At 49.8% G+C, this 21,388-nt stretch overlaps 1 protein-coding gene across 2 annotated transcripts in view; it reads right to left on the minus strand.

Moving 5' to 3' along the window:
- Nucleotides 1–564: 564 nt before the first annotated feature.
- The window catches only part of NOD1 (nucleotide binding oligomerization domain containing 1), a 39,260-nt gene continuing 18,436 nt past the window's right edge, over nucleotides 565–21,388 (minus strand). For both annotated transcript variants that reach the window (XM_019726190.2, XM_074340944.1), the window contains 9 exons: nucleotides 18,480–20,304; nucleotides 15,337–15,420; nucleotides 14,031–14,114; nucleotides 12,828–12,911; nucleotides 10,124–10,207; nucleotides 9,243–9,326; nucleotides 6,777–6,860; nucleotides 3,532–3,615; nucleotides 565–1,836 (listed from right to left, as the gene is read on the minus strand). In XM_019726190.2, coding sequence (XP_019581749.2) covers nucleotides 1,764–1,836; nucleotides 3,532–3,615; nucleotides 6,777–6,860; nucleotides 9,243–9,326; nucleotides 10,124–10,207; nucleotides 12,828–12,911; nucleotides 14,031–14,114; nucleotides 15,337–15,420; nucleotides 18,480–20,304 — 2,486 coding nt within the window. In that variant the 3' untranslated portion in view covers nucleotides 565–1,763. The remainder of the gene's footprint in view (nucleotides 1,837–3,531; nucleotides 3,616–6,776; nucleotides 6,861–9,242; nucleotides 9,327–10,123; nucleotides 10,208–12,827; nucleotides 12,912–14,030; nucleotides 14,115–15,336; nucleotides 15,421–18,479; nucleotides 20,305–21,388) is intronic.

Below are 21,388 nucleotides of genomic sequence, written 5' to 3' on the forward strand. Positions count from 1 at the left end.
GTTACTCTCAGGGTAACTTCTTGAACGGCACCCTTCCTAACAGGGCTGCTGTACAAAGCAGGCTGGACCCCCGAGAACTCACAGGTACTGTTGGAAGGCCCCTCACCTTTTCCCCTCTCATGTTCGACTCCTACCAGCTCAGTGCCTCTTGCCACAGTGGGTGACGGCCCCCCGGGGTCTTCCACTCAATGAAGCTGACCTGCCAGGACCTCTCATGGCACAGTGGGGAGGGCTGTGAAATTTGGCCCATGCCATCATATCCTGGCCCTGGCCACCCCTGACTCAAGTCATTTCCTCTGAAAAGCCCCCTACATGGATTCAGTGGTCCAATGACGTGTTCTCAGTCACTTCCTCGGCCTTTTCTGGTCCCCTGGTAAGTGGAAAGGTCTGTGAAGGATCAAACGAATGATGCCGCTGACCTCCCTTCATCAGGCTCTCCTCATAGCACATCACCCCAGGGCCCCACCGGTGCATCGGCTGCTTCTGAGGAGTCAGCATGGGGTTCAGGGAACATAGCATGCTTACCAGGTTGAATCCCTTTTTAAAAATCCCAGATTCAGGCAATTAGAAACAATGCTTTCAGTATTTTATTAACAAGTGAATTGGCAAAAAACAAGTTATCTGGTACTGTCACTACCCCCATTCAGCATCTACCAGGTGCCCGCCATGGTGGTAGGTGTCTACATGCTCTCGTAGCAAGGTTCTCAGCGGCTCTCTGCATCTTGGCTCCACCTCAGTCACCCTCAGAACTACTCAGCGGCAGGAAGAGATGCCCTTCCTCAAAGGGCGGGGTGGGGAGAGAGAGAGATAGAGAGAGAGAGAGAGAGACAGAGAGACAGAGAGAGACAGAGAGAGAGAGAGACAGAGAGACAGAGAGAGAGAGAGAGAGACAGAGAGAGAGAGAGACAGAGAGAGAGAGAGAGCGAGAGAGAGAGAGAGGCTTCTATGTGGATGCCAGGGCCACAAAGGTAAGCCAGGCCTATTCCTTCTGGAGGGCGAGCAGTGATTCTCCTTCAGGGACAGACCCGCTTTGCCTGTAGTATTAGCCTTCCAGAAGAGGTCAAGCCTTGAGGGGAAACTCAGCATTATGAAGACATCATCTTTTTTCTTAGACCAGCTAAGAGGGCATCCAGTGATCTTTGTCAGCAGACAGTGAGACCCCAGGACTAAAACAAAAGCCTGTGATGACTCCTTCCCTTGGCATCAACTTTCTAGCAAACCTCGGATGAGTATGTGTCGATACTGTACACACCTCAGGAGCTACAGCTGGGAAGTGAGAATACTATCAACACACGGAGAAGGACTGAGGAAGAAGAGAATATTTCAGGTACAACACTTCTTGTTGGTTGAGCACCTTTTCTCCAAGAAACTTGGCACCACATCGTCGACTGTCCGGTGAAGGCAGCAGTGACCACCTCACTCCCCCGGGTCCTCGGGCAGCCATTCAGAGGAGCTCAAAGTCTGACTCCTCTCGTTTCAGGTGAAAATATCCATGTATATACATGAACGCCTCTTCATAGTATGTGAACAGTCACAGAAATGGCGCACAGAGCACACTCTCCCCTGCAAAATGGTACTAGCCGTGCAGGGAGTTTGCCAGTCAGAGCGTCCGCACGGAGAGTGATTTGCAGGATGAAGGCAGTGGCCTCCTGGCTGTCCCGTGTCTGCCCTCTAGGACATCTAAGGCGAGGTGACTGCACAGAGTGGCGTCTGCTGCTAGAGAACCTCCCAGCGCCGAGACCCGCGAACAGGAGAGCATCCGCTCAGAAACAGACAATCCGCTTCTCTTCTTCAAAGACTTTGGCCTCCTCTGGATTTATCAAGTTTCCGTTTACGCTGTTGGAGAGAAACCGAGAACACAAGTAAAATGTTAGGGACTGTTGTACGCTCCTTCCCCATGTGTGTTCCTAACACACTCTCATGTGTCACATGACCCTGAAATTCAGGAGCACGCTCTAGCCGAGTATCCGTTCGATATTCATAGAAATCCTCTCCAGCTACCATCACTGTGATCTGGGTCTCACTAAGGTCACCAGGAATAGAGTGGAGAAAACGCCAACAACAGAGTCAGCAGGAAACAAATGGAGTTCTAGGGAAGGGATCACAGGCCGCGTGGGTGGCTGGAGATTAATGCAAACCAAAATTCTGTTTGCTCTCATGCCTTCCGGGCTGAGGCGTGAGCTCAGCTCCACAGGCCCACAGGCCACCCTGGCCTCCATCTGTCTTGTCGGAGCTGGGCTCTCTTCTCTGGGATAGAGATTTTCAAACTCGTTTGTTGTTGTTTTTTTTGTTTTTTTTTGGACCATGACCCCAAATAAGAGCTGCAGGTTACATTGCTAACCGGCATCTATGCATACACACATACCCGCATCTGAAACAAGATTATGGAATAATGCTTCATGCTGTGCACAGTACATTCTGGGTATTCTGTTCAATTTCGATTTTTAAATAATGCTGGTTGCAACCCACCAAACTGATTTAATGATCCATTCACAATGACCAGAGCAAAGGTTAAAAAACACTGTTCCAGGAGCCAAGGTTAGGGAGCTATACCTTGATTTATTTCTATTTTTATTTTTCTTATTATTGTCATCATCATTGGCTGTGAATGTCTCCTCCTCATGAAGAAAGAAAGTAGTTAAGAATAACTGTCCCCTGAGCGCAGGCTGTGGGTCACAGTGTGGCAGTTCCCTGGACCTCAGGGAAGCCACTGGGAGTATGAACTCCTGCGATCTGTGTCCTCAAGGGAAATCCAGCTCTACCCCGCAGGGCTGTCTTGGGCTCCAAGTGGAGAACAAATCCTAGAGCACTCAGGAGTCTTCCAGGGCCCTGCCTGTCAGTTGGCTGCGTTTTCCCCAGCACCCGACTGCAGAGCTGTTGTTACTAATGGGAACCCTGCTCCCGCCCCCACCCCCGCCGCCGCGGCATACGCTACAAGCCCAGGGCCACCTCAGAGTGTATGCGTCTTGTGGGAGGCAATGAAATGGAATAGGGCTCAGTTTTACAGTAAAGCAAACAACGTGCTTTCCTTCCACTGGCATAAGCAAGTCCTCAAGGCAGAAACAACAGGAAGTTGTGAAAGAGGACCAGTCAGCTCAAATCCAGCCTGGAAGTATCCTGAAGCCCAGGAAGCCCAGCAAGCAGGAAGAGAGAGCTCCAAACTCCAGGCCAGCACATCCTTTTCTCAGTCTCGTGAGTCCCAGGGTGATTCACTGTCAGGGGGAATCCCTTTCCCCAAGCTGTTTGTCCCTATGTGACCCCAGGACAGTTGACAGGACAGGGTGGCTGGGGAAGAGAACCCCAACTATGGAGTTGGGCAGTCTGGGAAAATGCCAGCTTCTCCTGTGAGGTGTGACCTTGGTCTGGGCCTCAGTTTCTACATCTGTGAAATGGACATAGTACCACCTACTTTACACGATTGTTGGAAAGATGAGGAGTAAATGGAAATTGCCCTACATTGTACCTGGCACATAGTCAACAGTGCTGAGTAAATAATCACCATTATTATTTCAAGTGGTGGAAGGGTCTTACCAAATCTCCATTACACCAGTGTTCTTCTGTAATGCAGCTGCCAGCTGGGCGAGCCCCTTGGCTGTGATCTGGTTCTGGATAAGCCTGGAAGAACAACATATCTTTTGTATCAAATACATAATACTGGGTTAAATCTGCCCCCTTCATTAGGTAGTTGTAAGGAGATGGTGGGATAAGAGACAGAGTCAGGGGAAGAACTGAGTCCACATGACTTTTATTCTGGCTAAGATCGTCTAGATCCAATCCACCAGAGGAAAGGATATCCTTTAAAAGGTTTAAATTTCTGTATATTTGTATAGTAAGCATTCTATATCTGTGTATTCATATGGAGCTCGTTCAATATGAGTGAGTGCCCGACATTTTTCATTGCAGGGGAGCCCAATCAAACATGTTTGGAGACCACCAGTCTGAACGACAAATTCTAAGACACTCATCTAGGGAACAGGCAGTCTGAGCTCTCCTTCCAGGTGGTTAGGGAAAGGCAAGCCTTAAAGTTAAGTAGCTACCAACTGGCCACTCTCTTCTCTGGGGGGAAACAAAGTCCTTGAAGAGGGGCTGATGTCGGCTCCAACATCTGAGAGGGAGGGAGGAGAAATAGTTCCCCTGTGCCACTCGTGTGTCCCAGTGGAAAAACTTCGGTAAGGGGGCCTCTAAGAGTAACGCCATTATGTTGGGGAGCAGTGATCCAAATGAAACAAGGGTCTCAGATACAGCTGGGAGGCAATTCCTGAAACGCATCCCTGGAAGCAATGCTTCCAACTCAGGAAATAAATGCAGCACAAGGCAGTGATGTGTGTATGCTCCATCCCAGGTTCATCCCTCACTCAGCTATTTGTAGAATGAGGCTACTGCTGCGCTTGAGCCTTAGACATCCTGGGAACTGACCCAACAAGGCAGCCCTACCAGGAAGATGAAGGTCTATGCTGTTGTGATTGATGAGGTTATAGAAATTAAGTGCGAAGGGGCCAACCCTTTAAAGAGACAGTAGAGCCCAGTGGTTAAACGCTCCTCTCATGTATACATACCCACTCTCCACTTCTCAGCTACAGGTCCTTGAAGCAATAAACTTAAGCTATGTGTGCCTCAGTTGCCTGATCTGTAAAATGGGAATAACTATAAGAGAACCCTCTACCCTGGGTGGGAGGATATGTACAAAACAGTTCTTATCACCTATGCCACGGTGCCCAGTGGAAGGGAGCTCTTGTCACCGTTACTGCCCAAGCACACGGGACTATGGTGGCTGTGTTGCAACTGGGACCCAATGCTCCCAGCCACATTTCCCACAGGCTGGGCTCAGTGGCAGAGTTGATAACCTTCTGGTAAGCTTGACCACAGTGTAACTTGACACTTTTGCAAAAGGAGCAAAAATAGAACTCGGAAGTGGGCACAGAGTTCTGCATTCAGTTAAACGCTGCATTTTCTAATCACTTCCTTCATAGCTGCTACCACGGGCCTTGCTGGGGGCAGGGTGAGCTGCCTCCAGCCAAGACTTGGCAAGAGGCCGGGTAGGAGGAAAGCTAAAAAGCCAGCAGTGCTCAGGCACATATGCCCGCTGGGGCCACATCCACAAGGGCCAGTGTGGCCCATGACTGCACGAAGCAGCCAAGACACACTCCCTAGTCATGGCCTAGTGCCGTTCTACCTGGAGCGGCTGGCCTGGCACCTGGGGAAGGGCATTATATATATGTGCCAGAAAGAAAACAAACAACAAAAAGACGTAAAAGTAGCACAATCAGGCTTTTTTCAGAAATTGGTAAGGTGATCTAAAATTCATATGGAAATGCAAGGGACCCAGAATAGCCAATCTTGAGAACAAAGAATGAAGTTGGAAGACTCACACTTCCTGACTTCAAAACTGACTACAAAGTTACAATAATCAGGAGAGTATGTCGCTGGTGTAAGGATAAATATATGTCTCAATGGACTAGAATAGAAGGTCCAAAAATAAACCAATAAACCCATACATTTATGATCATTTGATTTTGGGCAAAAGTGTCAGGGCCATTCCAAAGGGAAAGAGTCTTTTCAACAAGTGGTACTGGGACAGCTGGATATCCACATGCAAAACGAATGAAGTTACACCCTTATACCTCATACTATACATAAGAATTAACTCCAAATGGATCAAAGACCTAAATGAAGGAGCAAAGCTATAACACACAAAAGAAAACTTAGGTGTAAATCCTATGACCTTGGATTAGGCAGTGATTTCTTAGTAAGATACATAAAGCACAAGCAACCAAAGAAAAAAATAGATACATTGGGCTTCATCAAAAGTAAAAGCTTTCGTGCTTCAAAGATCACTATCAAGAAAGTGAAAAACTCCACAGAGAGAAAGTATTTGCAAATCATATGTCTAATAAATGTCTGCTACCCAGATTATAGAAAGAACTCTGACAACTCAGCAATACAACGACCCAATTTAAAATAACCCAATTTAAAAATGGGCAATGATGTGGAGACATTTCTCCAAAGAAGATACACAGATGGCCACCAGGCACATGAAAAGATGTCCAACGTTATTAGTCATCAGAGGAATGCAAATCAAAACACCCACTAGGTGACAAGACTCAAAAAGAATTAACAACAACAAGAGTTGGTGAGGATGCAGGGAAATGGGGACCCTCATACCTTCCTGGGGGGAATATAAAGCGATACAACCACTTTGGAAAACCCTTTGGCAGTTCCTGAAAAAGTTAACAGAGAGTAACCATATGACCCAGCACTTCTGTTCCTCAGCCTATCCCCAAGAGAAAGGAAAGCATATGTTTACACACAAGCATGTACCTGAATGTTCACAGTAACATTATGCCGTCAAAAAGTAGAAACAACCTAAATGCTACCAACATAGGCATGGATATACAAAATGTGGAATAAGCACACCATGGAATATCATTTATCCATGAAAAGCAATGAAGTGCCGATATATGCTATAATGTAGATGAACCCTGAAGACTTACGCTAGTGAAAGAACACAGAGACAAACGGTCACCTACTGTATGATTCCATTTCTATGAAAGGCCCAGAATAGGCACATCCATAGAGACTAAAGGTAGGTTAGTGGTTGTCAGGGACTCAGGGAGGAGCAGAATGCGACCGTTGAACGCAGGTTTGGGGGGATAGAGGAAGCGAGTAGGTAAATTAGATAGTAGTGATAATTGCACAACCCTTTGTATGGCACATGCATTTTATCTCGGTATTTTAAAAAGTAGCACAGTCTGAAATTCTAAGGTTCTCTGAGTTACCATAAATGTTTCAACGTCTGGTTGACTTCCAGCATCTCTGCCAAGCTCTCTGCTACCTCATCGTTGAGTTCGTTTTTGGTGAGCCTGGGAAAGAAAGGAAGTGTTTACTCGGGTGAGCCGTACCTGGCACACATTTTTTAATGAATTCGCAGAAGTGGGATTCTAGCCCAGGTATCTCTAGGTTATGTTAATGATTACTTGCTGAGAATCTAGTAAACAGCCGGGCTCAAAGCCCAGCGTCCAAGCTCCATAGATGATAAATGGTGATTCATTTCTAGGGCAAACCCTTCACCCGAGCTCCTATTTCAGAGGAGCCCATACCTCCTCCCCATCCTTGCTGAGGCCTCAGGTCTCACAGGAGATGGGGCCCCCAGAAAATGAGGGGTCAATGCCTGCTTCTCAAGTCTCCTCCAGAACACCACAGAGCTTGTTACCAAAGTCAGTCAGATGAAAACCTCCAAATCTTGCTGACTGATATTAAAATGAGTCCAGCGCTTTGCTGTGAGGCCAGTTATAAGGGACCCAGATTTGGTGACTGAAAGTTCAAGAAGTCTCTCAATTGTTCTTAAAACCGGGAGTGGTCTAGATAAAGCACAGAGGGCTGGAAGCTCCTGGATGTAAATAGGATTGGACCCTGACATGCCAGTGGATGAAAGACTCAATAAGGAAGGTGAATGGACTAGAAAGAACATTAAAAAAAAAAAATCCTTCCTCAAAAGGCAACTTGGTAGTGGCTGACCAAATTGTAAATGTGTTACACTCTGAGCCAAGGATTAGAGTCCTGGAAGCTGACCCTGCAGTGTGCAACGACATACACATAAGGGTCAGTTATACCGGCAGTATCAACTGCAGTATTATCAGTCATAAAATGAACAATTTAAGTATCTACCAATAAACGCAACAGGCAAAATAACTTGCTGGTGTCCGCTCTGTGGGACATTGTGCAGCCCTTGGAGAAGGAGGGTCTCATGAGGAAGGAGGCAGAGAGCACGGGGTTTAAAGTGCTCTGGAGCCAGACACGCGGGCGTGTATCACCAACTCGCAGGGCGACCTCGGGTGGGCAGGTGGTTTAACTGCTCGCCCTAGGCCTGCGTTTTCTCACCGGTAAATGTGGACAGTCATAGTACAGGCCTAACAGGTGGTTGTGAGAGTGAGTTAAGACATGTCCAGGCTGGAAAGAACGTGTGGCGTACCATCAGTACTCCGGAAGTGCTGGGCTTGACATTATTATCCACATAGAGGCGTGGTGCTCAACCACGGCGAATCCCCCTCCAGGGGACACTGGCCAATGTCTGGAGACACTTTTGATCATCACAACTGGGGTCACTGTTGGTATGTAATGGGTAGGCCAGGGATTCTGCTAAACATCCCTCAATGCACAGGACAGCCCCTCACAACAAAGAATTATTTGGACCAACGTGTCAACAGTGTTGAGATTGAGAAAACCTCACATTAAGGGACATGTAAAATACGGATAATATATGGTTAAAATTTTCTCAAAGCCACTTGTTAAATGCTTTTCCATTTTGTAAGAAAAGAATACACATATATACATACAGATTTGAATATATGTACATTTGAATGCTAGAGATCTAGAATATACTCAAAGACTAGAAGGAAAAGGTTATATTTGGAAAACACGGGGAGGAGGGACTTTCACTTCCTACTTTTCAGAGTTCGGTGTCACATTTTTTCCAAAAGAGCATACATTACTTTTCAAAATATTTTAGAAGATTTTTTTGAGGGGAAAAGAATTAAGAATGCTCTAACTGGCCAGGCAGGCCTAGTATCAGAACCCTCCTAATAATGACATTTTCATTAACTAAGTTAACCAATATCTCATGAGCTTTGCACTGTGAGAAGAGGATAGAGACACAGAGGGCCATTTCCTCACCCGTAAGGAATTACGACACAGGCACGTAAATAAAATACAAATAAATAAATAAAATAGAGTAAAGGCCAAAAAAGAAAGGACCATAAAAAAAGAGCCCGTCAGAAGGTAACATACACTAATTAATTAGTGCCCCTGGAGTAAGAGAGGGAGCGAGGACAGTGGGCTTCCTGTGACAGGTGACAGGTGAAGGCCAATCCTGATGTGGCTACCAGGGGAAAGGAGGCTGCATGGGGAGGAAAGCAGGGAGGAAGGGAGACAAATTGAGGCATGTGCATGAGAGTTGGACTCTTCAAGGCATAGCTGAGAGGGTTCTGAGGCCTCTCCTGACAGAATGGCCGGCCTTGTGGTTTTCCTGAGGCTCAGGCTGGCAAAGAAGGCCTCAAACTCATGCTCCGGGGCCCACTGCCCGCTTCCGGGAATCGCTGTTTTCTTCTCTAACAGGAAATTACCAACCTAACTTTAAGGAAGGGCCTAGAGCCTTTTCAATTGAGAGGCAGCTTTACAGTTAAAATTCTAGGCTGTGCGCCAGAATACTCCCCAAAACCCCACCTTTCAAAATGACTGGTTATTACCAGAATATTCTCAGAGACGCGTTCTGCCGCAGGGCCTGCGCGAGGCTCTTTCCTCCTTTTGTAGAGATGCCGTTGAATGCCAGACTAGGAAGGAGAACACGAGGGGTGGATGATTAGAGACCTGCCTACATTTGCCTTTGGCTTCAGCAACCAAAACAGCTGGGAGGATGCACCTGGAGGTGGCCCTGCCTGCCTGACTTGGGGCAGGAGACAGAAGTGCTTGTCCTCGCCAGCGGCCGGCCAGGCTTTGTTGCTCCAGAACCCACACTCAGAGCATGAGGTCAGGTGCAAGGCTGATGAAGGAGAGGCCAGAGAGGAAACAGAACACTGGCGAGGCTAGGTCACAGCGCAGCCTGCAAGCTGAGGGGGCCTGCTGAGCTCTGCTTCGGGGGCTAACATTTGCCAGGTGCCCACCATCTCACACTCTCTTTCATCAGCAAGAAGCAGTAGGGGGCACCCACGGCTCGGAGGTTTGGCCACAGCCCCCGGAGGGCCAGCATGTCTCTGGACAGAGATGAAGGGTCCCCTCTGTCCCATCTGCAAAAGAGGAAAGGGTGGTGTCCCTTCCAGTTTTATCTAGATTTAAGAATTCCTCCCCACCCCCAAGGGACATGGGGAGACGGCCGAGGGGCTGGCACTGTCCCATGCCTTGATCTGGGTGGTGGTTACACTGGTGTGTGCCTATATCAAATCACCAAGCTGAACACTCAAGAGTAATGTGCTTTACTGAAGGCCTCTTATATCTCAGTGAAAACAATTAAGAGAGAAAAAAACTGCACACACATAAACACCTCCCCCGTTAGGAAAGCCCTTGGCTCCGCCCCTGGCAAAGCAAGACGCTGGCAGAGTGTCCACGTGGGCCCCTGGAGACAGCGCGTTACCTCAGGTTGGTCAGGCTGGGGTGGTTCCTCAGAGCCTCTGCAAAGGCCATGGCTCCTTCGTCCCCGATGCTATTGCCCCACATCCTGAGGGCAGAGGCAGGACAGTGAAAGTTAGTGCACACTCAGCCCTTATGTCACAGCTGGACTGTACACTCAAGGCAGATGGTTTTGCTCCCTGGAACCAAGGCCTGGAGACGAATTCCTACAGCAGCCCCTCAGTGAGCTGCCCTGGATTTCAAATTCCGAGGGAAATGTAAGGATACAGAGCAGTAGAAGCCTTGTGAACAGAAGTCCATCAGCACCTTGCACGATTAGAGCCCAGCTGTCACCCCTGAGCTTTTGGAGAGCTGTCTGTCAGTGAGCCTAAACTCATGTCTGTCCCAGAAATGCCACCCGCAGGGTGTACAGGCTGGCAGCAGCCTCACCGGAAGGCCGGCAGAGGTGCTGACACCCAGCATTCCCTCGACTCTGGGCAGGGGACAGGCGTTACTGAAGACACAGCCAGTCTGCCATGAAGCAGAGATCAGGAAGCACATTCAGAAACATGCACAACGTGATCCCTTTATGGAGAGGACGTCAGCGCACGATGCTTGTGGATTTTTGCGGTTTGTGGGGGGCAGGGGGAGTTGCAATGACGAAGCCATACTCTCTCCCCCAGAGCAGCTAACCTGAAATCTGGCTAACACGAGACTGTGCAGAGCCATGCCTCGTATCCTGGCTTTGAACACCCTTGGGCGAATTATGTGGTCTCTTGGGTCTTTGTCCCCTGTCTAAAAAGGGTGGATAATAAGAGCATTTTCTTGCAGAGCTGTTGTGAGGAGTAAGTGAATTAAGATGCCCCAAGCACTTAGAACAGTCCCTGGCCTATATGATAAGCCCCGGTTTGTCTTAACAGGCTGAGTGGCACCGTCGACACAAAGCAGAGCAAGCCTGCCGGGCTCAGGCGCAGAACCCAGGCGGCCTCAGCTACAGGCTCCCCCCAAGCAAGCGACCTGCTTCCACCCCTCCCGGGGTGGCTCCTGAAACCCCTGAATGACAGTTTTCAGGTCTGCTTAAAAAGTGGATGCGCTATCCAATTGCATAGTATCAATTTTTTAATTAAGTGAAAAAGGTAGAATATAATTCTATGCGTATAGTTTGACCTCTCCTATGTTAAAAAAGTAAAATAGCACACATGTGTGTGTGAGCGACAGCAAGACAGTTTAACCCACCTCAAATGTTGACAATAATTATGTCTGAAAACATGATTTTATTATACTTTTCATGTTTTCCACAGTTTACAAATAAAATTATCCATGTTTCTTTTATAATCAAATAAAAAACATACGACGATATAAGAAGCATTAAAAAGCCACCAAATCAAAACTGCAATACCATGTTTCCCTGAAAATAAGACCTAGCCAGACGGTCAACTCTAATGCGTCTTTTGGAGCAAAAACTAATATAAGACCTGGTATTATATTACATTACATTACATTACATTACATTACATTACATTACGTTATATTATATAAGACCCGATCTTACATTATAGTAAAATAAGACTGGGTTTTATATTAATTTTTGTTCCAAAAGACACATTAGAGCTGATTGTCAGGCTAGGTCTTATTTTCAGGGAAACACGGTAAGACACCACCTCACACCCATTAGGATGGTTACAATAAAAATAAATAAATAAATAACAAGCGTTGGCAGGGATGTAGAGAATTTGGAACTCTTGTGCACTGTCGGTGGGATTGTAAAATGGCACAGGTACTATGAAAAACAGCATGGCGTTCCCTCAAAAAATTAAAAATAGAATTACCCTATGATCCAGCAATCCCACTTCTGGGTACAGAGCCAAAAGAATTGAAAGCAGGGTCTCAAAGAGATCTGTGTACACCGTATTCACAGAGCACTATTCACAATAGCCAAACGGTAGAAGCAACCCAAATGTCCATCTACCGATGAATGGATAAACAAATGTAGTTACACATACAATGGGCTATTGTTCGGGCATAAAAAGGAAAGCAATTCTGACACATGTTGTAACTTGGATGAACCTTGAGGACAATAGGCTAAGTGAAAGCAGCCAGTCACAAAGACAGTGTGAGATGCCACTTATATGAGGTATTAGAGCACTCAAATGCATGGACAGAAAGTAAAATGGTGGTTGTCAGGGGCTGGGGGAGGGAGGAATGGGGAGTTAGTGTTTAATGGGGACAGAGTTTCTTTTTTGCAAGATGCAAAGAGTTCTGGAGCTGGACAGTAGGGATGGTTGTACAACTATGTGGATGTACTTAATGCCACTGAACTGTCCATGATTAAAAATGATTAAGATGGTAACTTTTATGTGATGGGTATTATACCACAACAAAAAATTGAATTTAAAAAAATCTCCAGAGAACATAGAATATTCTTAAAGGGAAGAACACCTGCCTGTGGACACTTAACACCCAGGGTAAGACCAGCTCCCTCCACTCGCCGGCAGTGATAACACTGACTTTTGCGTGAATTAATTAAAAGGCCATGCAATTGAATTTGCAATCAGTCCTGGGACGTCCCCCCGTGTTTCCTGTGCAAAAGCCAGTGGGGCCACTAGGGCCTCTCCCCCACAGCTTGCCCAGGGGTCCTGCTGGAGTCTTTATGGACCAGAAGACCAACAGGTGCTCAGGGACCCAGAACAGGTTGTGTCATGCGCACGTGTGCACTTGTCTCTACTCACCCAACTTCAAAGATTGATTTGCTGTTCTTCACAGCCAGGGCGAGACACTTTCCTCCTTCGCTTGTTATTTTGTTTTTTCCCAGTCTGCAGAGGGAGTTGTGCACATGTCAGCCTGCGACTGGGAGGGGACTCAGCCACCCTCATCCCCAGCATAGAGCCCTCTGGCCCCTCTTAGGAGGAGTGGCCTTTCTCCTGGGACCCACAGCAGCTATTCCCTCGGCTCCCACTCAGGGAAGGACCCAAAGCCTGAAGAGAACAAGTAAGGATCCCTCTCCAGGAGGTGGTCACAGTCTCTGCAGAAACTAGGGACATAAGATTTCCAGACGCTTCTTTAAATGACCTCCGCAACGTCACTCATTTCCATCAGCAGACCAGGGCGCTTCCTGCTCCAACAGGAAATGGTCAAGATGTGTGTTCCCGTCACCAGGTCAGCACCGGGGACGTCTCCAAGTCCATCCCGTCCCCTTGGCATTTCTATGACAGGGCCAAGGATCAAGCTCTTGCTCGCAACGAGGTGCGTGCTCTGGTTTGAATGTTTGAGTCGTCCCCAAACTCCACAGTGCACATTCCTATCCCCCAGGGTGATGGGACTAGGAGGCGGGGCCTTTGGGAGGTGATTAGGGCATGAGGGTGGGGCCTCATGAATGGGATAGTGACTTATAAAGGAGTCCCCAGAGAGCTCCTTTGCCCCCTTTTCCACCATGTGAGGACACAGTGAGGCCCCATCTGTGAACCAGGAATCGGGCCCTCACCAGACACCTAACCTGCCAACACTTTGGTCTTGGACTCTCCAGCCTCCAGAATTGCGAGAAATACATTTCTGGTGCTTATAAGCACCCCCGTTTATGGTATTTTGTTACAGAAGCCTGAATGGACTAAGACAATTAGGAGCTTCCTTAGGGGAAAAGCCCTCCAGAAAGGGTGATGGCCGTGGCCTTTCTTCCTGTTGGAAGTTAATGAAATCAAAATGCCAACCTTTCCCCCCACCAATGGCAGGTGGCCCTTCCAAAATCCCAGCCTCACCCACAGGTCAGAAATCCTGCCTGTGGCCACTCAGGTCTCCTGATTTGACCAAGAAGACCCTGGGACAAGCAGAAGAAGGTGTTAGAGTGACAGCTCTTTACAGTGACATTAATTCTTTGTTTGAATAATGAAGGGTGACTAAGAGAAGCCACTGAAGAACCTGCAATGCCCCCCACTTACTTAAGGTGCGTGAGGCCTTTGCATTCATCCAGGATTCTGGCGACGTACCTGGCTCCCACATCAGTGATCTGGTTGTTGTATAAGCTTCAAGAGAAAGCACAGCCGTAAGACTTGGTGACGCCCACGGTCATCTTAATGACCTCCCTTTTTAAAAATGAGTGTGTGCTGTCTGATTTCCGAAGGAGAAAGGCAGGGCATGTGGAAACCAGAGTTTGCGGCGCTGGGATCTCCCAGGCGGGGCTCAAAGCCGCTCTGCCACTTTCCCCAGCTCTACGACCTGGGGCAAGTTATGTAACCTCTCTGTGCCTTGGTTTCTCCATCTGTGACACAGGGTTCGGAACGACAGCTCCCTCACGGGGTCGTCACGAGGATTATATGAGATCATTGTGAGCTTTCGCATGTAAGTGCTCGATAAATGGCTGTTGAAGGGATAACATCTCGACGGGGAAAGGTTTCTGAGTCCTGGAAGCTCCTCAGGGTCTACCTTTCATCCATGCCTCCACTTAATACCAACTCGGCAGCACGCAGAAAGAAGTGGACGGTGTAACTAGACAGGGTCAAGGGTTCCACAGCCACACACACCTCCCAAGTTGAAAGGCAGCCTGGGACCAGGTGCTTCAGGGTCCTCGTTTCTCAGCGGACGGAACTGAGGCCCAGAGAAGCGACTCCAGAGTCAACAGTGGCTGTGGTGCTGGCTAGACTGGACCCCACTCCTATCTCAAATTCCAAAACTCAAGGCTCTGAAAAACCAAAGTTTCTCACAACTATTTTGGCAACTGATATGGAGCTATTTGTGGTCTTTTCCCCAACTGGTTTGAACACTTGTACGTTTTGCTGCAGGAATATTAATGTATTTGAAAACGGGGTACTGCCTTAGTCACTACTATGTAACATGTACACTGAATTCTAATCTGTGTCTTGCCCCAAGGGTTCTGGATGAGGGGTCATGGACACATAGTAGTGGAATCTAATACATAAATTACACAAACAGTAATGTCTATAAAACCTATCCCAGATATTCTCTCCCTGTGTCCCCCAGTCACCACGCTGCCAGTCACTTGCCTATATTAGGCTCCCAGTTATTCAAGGGGGGAGGCGGAGGCCCAGCCTGACTTCCTGACTTGCTCCAAGAGCCGGCTGCCAGCCACGCCAAAAGCAGAGCCCAGCGCTCCTGGCTCCCAGCCCAGCTCTTCCTGCTGCTCCTGGTTCTCAGTCCCAACCCACTAGTGACTCATGTGAATGGCAATTTCCTGCTGCTCTGTGTTATTACTACGTAGCTGGCCCAGTGTTCGTGAGAAATACATACCCTAAATACGTCACAATTTTGTACTTGGTCAGCTCTTCATATAGCACCTTTACCCCACTGTCAGTGATCTGGTTGACACTGAGTCTGAAACAAAACAGCAGAGAAAGTTACAAATCAGAGCAGCCCTTCACTCTGAGGGAGCATTCATTCCACAAGGATCCAGAAGCCTAAGTCCTGGAGTTCTCCCAGCGATAAATGCCGCCTGAGAGAATGGCCGTAGCCGTCAGCCAGACAGTCCCTAGAGAGCCTGGTCATCGTGGGGCCGGCAGACCCACCCAGAACCAGCCCATCAGAGAGGCTGCCGCACGGTGCTGACTCAACACAAGGGCTATGAGGGACGAGGACAGCCCCCTGATACCCTGCAGTTGTGGGTGGCCTATGTGCCAGCCAGACCCTCAGTGCAGATCTAACTGAGCAGTGGAGCCCTGGCAGTTTGAAGCGTGTGGAGCTGCATTTGGTGGTTACAAGGCTGGGGAGGGAACGTGCCACCCTCTTGCAAGTGGAGCCAGAGATGTTAGGTGTCCTGCAAAAAGTAGAACAGTCCCCACAAGAACTGTCCCACCCCAAATGCCAACAGCCTCCACAGCTGGAAACACCTGGGTGAAACCTGACTTGCCACCCGAAAAGGTCAGTCGAGGGCTGATGCTTATGGGGTGTGGTTCTGTGCGCAAAAGCGCAAATGGCAACAGAGAAACACCAGAGTCGTGATCAGAAGAGGCAAATCTCGGGGACTGCACAGTCCAGCTCCTCTTTAATGCAAATGCTACCTCCGTAGGCCAGGCTTAGACCGGGGACAGGAAAAAAGGCCTCTGGATGACGGACAGCTGGATAAAGGCCAGCCGCACGCTGGAATTGCCCTGTGAAACCCCTATACTAGCAGGATATTTTGATGTGGCTAAAGTACGAAATAATTTCTTTACTACCAGGCAGACCTCATTTTATTGCGCTCCACAGATACTGAGTTTTTTACAAAAACTGAAGGTTTGTGGCAACCCTGCCTCGAGCAAGTTGATTGGCACCAAAAAGCCTGACTTGCTGAAGGCTCGGAGGATAAGTTAGCTTTAGCAATGAAGTATTTTTTTAATTAAGGTACGTGCATTTTGTATAGACATAATGCTATGCACATAATAGACTACAGCACAGTGTAAACGAAACTTGTATATGCACTGGGAAACCAAAAAATCCGTGTGCCTTGCTGTATTGTGATATTTGCTTTATTGTAGTGGTCTGGAACCGAACTCATAATATCTCTGAACTATGACTGTAATCTTTGTAACAAACTGACCTTCTCAATCCTCCATCCCATCACTATGTGAGGCTGAGGGACAGATAAGGCTCAAGGATGGATGGGAGTGAGGATGAGGCGAGGGTCAGGGGTTGGGTGAGGTCATAGACCAGTGGTCAGCACATTTTCTCTGTAAAGGGCCAGATTGCAAATATTTGAGGTGCTGCAGGCTCTATGTTCTCTACTGCAACCACACAACTCCATAGTGTAAAGCAGCCACTATGTAAACAAATGGGTGTCATTGTGTTCTAATAAAACTTTATTTATAAACACAATCCATGGGCCAAATTGGGCCCACAAGCTGACCTTTGTAATAAGTAAATGACTGAACAGGTAAAATCTTGATTTTCAGGCCACATCCAAATGATTAGGTGAGACACCCTGGCCCCCTCGCCTCACAGTACCCACCTTGGTGCTGGGACACAGTGTATGTACTCTGTGGCCTTCCCAGGGTGGCAGAGGCTACTACGCACCCAATCTCTATGCTTTTTTAGAAACAGAATCCCCCATTTTTTAGCTGGACACACGTGATCAAGTTCTGCCCAATGAAATCTAAGTTGAAGTTTCATTAGCAACAATAGTTAAGAAGTCTTCTTCAGACAATGGAGTGTGCTCTTCTCTGCCCCTCCTTCCTGGTGGCTAGAATGTCAACTGAATGGCTGGGGCTTGAGCAGCCCTCTTGGGACAAGAAGTGGGAGTCAGGTAGTGAGGGCAGCAGGGCAGCAAGACAGAAGAGAGCCCGGACTCTTGCTTGTCATGGAAGCACCGCAGCAGCCCCCAACTGCCCCTAATTGATGCCCTCAGGGAACTCTCAATGCTTCCCTGGGGTGGCCCATTTCCTGCTTTCTCCTTTACTGGTGTGGAGGGAAACTTGGGCACTGCTGCCTGGGGCAGGACCACCAACCACACTCGTGGGGAATTTCCATCTCATGAGATGAGCACAGGGAGGTAGGAGGCTGCACACGGACAGACGCTGGCTGAGCGCAGGGAACAGACTGCAGGCCTCCCAATCCCCAGGCCAGGGCAGCCTTGGGCTCCCTAACACTCCGCTGGCCCCACAGAATTACACTCTGGCATTGGTGTTAACAGTTCCAAATCCCTCTTGCTCTCCAAAAATGTATGAGTCAAGTAATGGAGACCTGAACCCCCAGAGAGATTTACGAGGTGTATTCTGTACAGGAAGTGCCAACAGAAGAAAGCAGACAGGCCTTTCTTTCCTCTAAACCAGGGTGTCAAAACTGCAGCCCGCGGGCCAACTGCGGCCCGCGATCCATGTTTTATTGGCCCGCAGCAAATTCCAAAAATATATTTAGTTTACTTAAATAAACCAGGAGAGGCAAAACGTACTTCACCTTGAGTGAGTGGCCCGGCCGTTTGTGTATTTTACCGCATATGGCCCTTGGTGAAAAACGTTGAAAAAAGTTTGGACACCCCTGTTCTAGACCATCAAACAGGAGACTAGTCAAGAGTTGGCATTCTTGGCTAGATCGCTGGCAGCTCAGGGCTGCTGGCTGCGGGGGGTCAGCACCCTTACCCCCCGCATTGTTCAAGGGTCAACTGTACTGTACTTGGTAGGATCTGAGCACCTCCTTTTCCCAGATGAGGACGCTGAGGCTCAGAGAGGTTAAGCACCTTGCTCCAGGACACCCAGCTGGGGCTGATCCAGGTCTGCCTGACTTTGAAGATTTGTGCCTTGCCCTGTGCCACTCTGAGACAGAGACAGTCCAGACGTTCCAGGAACAGAGGTCATGGTTCTTGGGGAATCCGGGAGATGGCGCTCCCCGACCCAGTCCAGTTGTGTGTGTCCTGCGCTTGGCCCACCCCACCCACCTGTGCTCTCTGCGCCTGGCGGTCTCACCTGATGATGGTCAGCCGGCTGAAGCAGGGCTGCAGTTCCCGCACGCCGTAGTCATTGAGGTTGTTGTTGTCCAGATCGAGGGCAAGCCGTTTGCGGAAGTGGTGCAGGACAAAGGACAGGGCGCTGCAGTCGGCCGAGTAGGCGTTGCAGTAGGTCAGCTTGAGATAGTTGGCACAGATGCCCCTGGCTGCCAGCTGCCCCACCTTCTCGCTCTGTGTCTCGTAGATGCAACGCAGCATCCAGATGAAGGTGGGCATGGCCTGCACCTGTTTGAAGCCCTCATACTGAACACGGGGCAGGTTCTTCATGTGGGCCCGCAGGCTGGCAAACAGGTGTGCCCACAGGGCCTTGCGTTTCTTCTTCAGGGTCGCGGCAGGCGCCAGGTGCCGCAGGAGTTTCTGTTTGGGTTTGGACAACAGCCCGCACAGGAAGAGGCTGGTGAACTGAAAGTGGTTCTTGTTCCTGAAGGGGTCCTCCCTCGCCAGGCCACTGTCCCCCAGGCACTGGAATGGGAGGAAGTGGGGAGAACAGGGTGTCGCTGCTGCCTCTCCAGGAGGTGCCCACTCCTGGAAGAACCTGAGCAGCTCCGGAGTGCTCACCTTGTCGTCCACCACGAGGAAGAAGGCGGTAAAGAAGGCCTGGAGGGTGATGTGGAAAAACTCATAGGACTGCTGGTCCCCTTCGAGGCCCAGCTCGGGCACTGCCCTCAGGAAGCCCAGCTGCAAGTCTCCCTCCTGCACGTCGGACGCCTGCACCTCCTCCTGGCTGAAGACAAACAGGTCCCTTTCCATGCCCCAGTGGGCCACCTGGCCCAGCGAGCGCAGGGTGGCCCGGTGAGCCTGGTACGTCTCCGTCTGGCTCCGTGTGTTCCTCTGCACCAGGCTGGTGGGCTGCGTCCTGTTCAGGTGGACCTCGGTGAGCAGCAGGAAGACGTCGGTCAGGGTGACCGTGAAGGCGGGCAGCTGCGGGAAGCTGTCGACGGCGCTGTGGAAGTGCTGGAAGCAGCGGAAGATGATCCAGCAGAAGAGAGGCACGGCGCACAGGCTGCAGAGGTTCGGGTTGGCTTCCAGCTGCTCCAGCACCCGCTCCTGCACCGCCCGCTCGGGAAACATCCTCCCGGTGAAGGCCTTCAGGTGACTGAGGGAGAAGCCCCGCAGAAGCACCTTCTTCCGAAGAAGCTGGCGCGGGATCTCAATGCCGGTGCGGGCCGTGAGCAGCTTGGCAGCCCCTTTGAGCAGCGTCCCGCTAAGCAGGTTGGCCAACAGGACCAGGGGGTGGGCGGGCTCCCAGGGCGAGGAGGTGTTGGGCACGCGGCTCAGGTCGAAGTCCGAGTGGAGCTCGTCCAGGCCGTCGAAGGTAAAGAGGGCCGCGTGGGGGAAGCGCAGCAGGAAGGCGAACACCTCCTCGGGCTCCTGCTCCGGGTAGCAGTAATGCTTGAAGAGCAGGTCCTGCAGACTCAGCGTGTCGCTCTCCTTGAAGCAGCTGAACATGCGGCAGCGGAAGTGGAAGAAGAACTTGAGCCCCGCGTCCAGCTGGCCCGTGGCCCAGAGGCGCTGCAGCCGCTGCAACAGCATGGACTTGCCCACACCAGCGTCACCGAAGATGAAGATGGTCTCGCCCTGCTCGTTGAGGACGCCCGTGGAGGGGTCCAGGAGGCAGGCCAGGCTGTCCACGCTGCCCAGACTCTCATTCCCAAATCCCACCAGCTCCACAATGGTGTCTGTGTACGTCTCCTCCAGCAGCAGCTCCTCCTTCTGCGCGTAGCACAGGATGAACTTGGAGTCCCGGCCCAGCTGGTGGCGCAGCTTCTGGGTATACCTGCTCACTGGAGGCAGAGAGAGAGAGAAAAGAAGCCAAACGGCATCAAACAGGGAGGTCTCGGAACGAGAAGCAAGCACACAGACTCACGACTTGGACCCTGAGCCCAAGGGCAAGGACTCCTCCCATGGAGACCCTCAAGGCTCTCAAAGAGCCGCAGCTCTGGTACCTGCAGGTCCTCAGGCCTGGACACCAGTTCCTGACCTCAGAATTCGCCAGCCAGAGGACAACAGACCGCAGCTGGGATCAATGACTGCGGGACAGGCTCCCAAATTCCTTTGCACAAGTGGTCACTGAACTTCAGCTAAACACGGAAGCTCTCTCACACTCCAGGACCAGGCCACATGGCCCTGCCACCCCACCCCAACCCCAGGGCCTTGTTCCAATAGCTGGAGCCAGTCCCCCCTGAAACCTATATTGCTGAAGAGGAAATTGCCCTAAGCTTTCCAACACTGCTCTTGAAACAACACGTACTCTCAAAAAACCAAATGCCAAAACTTTGGGTCATAAAATACAACAGTCAGTGTCAATCTGGATTACAAAGGCTCTGGGCCACATCTAAAACACCACAGCCGAGTACACTTGGATGAAACCAGCCTTCTTCTACCAGGCAGAGCCCATTAGCCCTCCTCCCGGGCGTCACGGATGCTTAGCACGTGCCCAGGGCTGAGTGCCTGCCCAGAGCGGAGCAGAGGCAGTAACGTGCTCGCATAAGCACCACGCTCTCATCGGCCTCGAGTATGTACCCACACATCACCTGGAACTGCGGTGGTCCTCATCATCATTTGCGACGATACGTTTGTGGGATGACTGACTGTCGCTCCCCTGCATTAGCCTCAGAGGCGGTGAGGGCAGGACCCATCTGGGTCTGCTCCCCATTGGACGCCTGGCACCCAGCACGGTGGCTACCTCACATCCTGGGTACCTCATTAACACCTGTTGAACTAACACTTAACTAATGGGGGCCCTGGTGCTTTGGAAATAAAGACTGGCAGTCAGGGGTGACAAGAATACTTTGCATAGAATCAAATTGGGAAAGATTTTTTAAAAGAGGGAAAAATACAACCTTGAATGTGTGCTACCATAAGCAT

The sequence above is a fragment of the Rhinolophus sinicus genome, linkage group LG09, assembly GCF_036562045.2.
Source record: "Rhinolophus sinicus isolate RSC01 linkage group LG09, ASM3656204v1, whole genome shotgun sequence".
In the NCBI taxonomy this organism is placed as follows: Eukaryota; Metazoa; Chordata; class Mammalia; order Chiroptera; family Rhinolophidae; genus Rhinolophus; species Rhinolophus sinicus.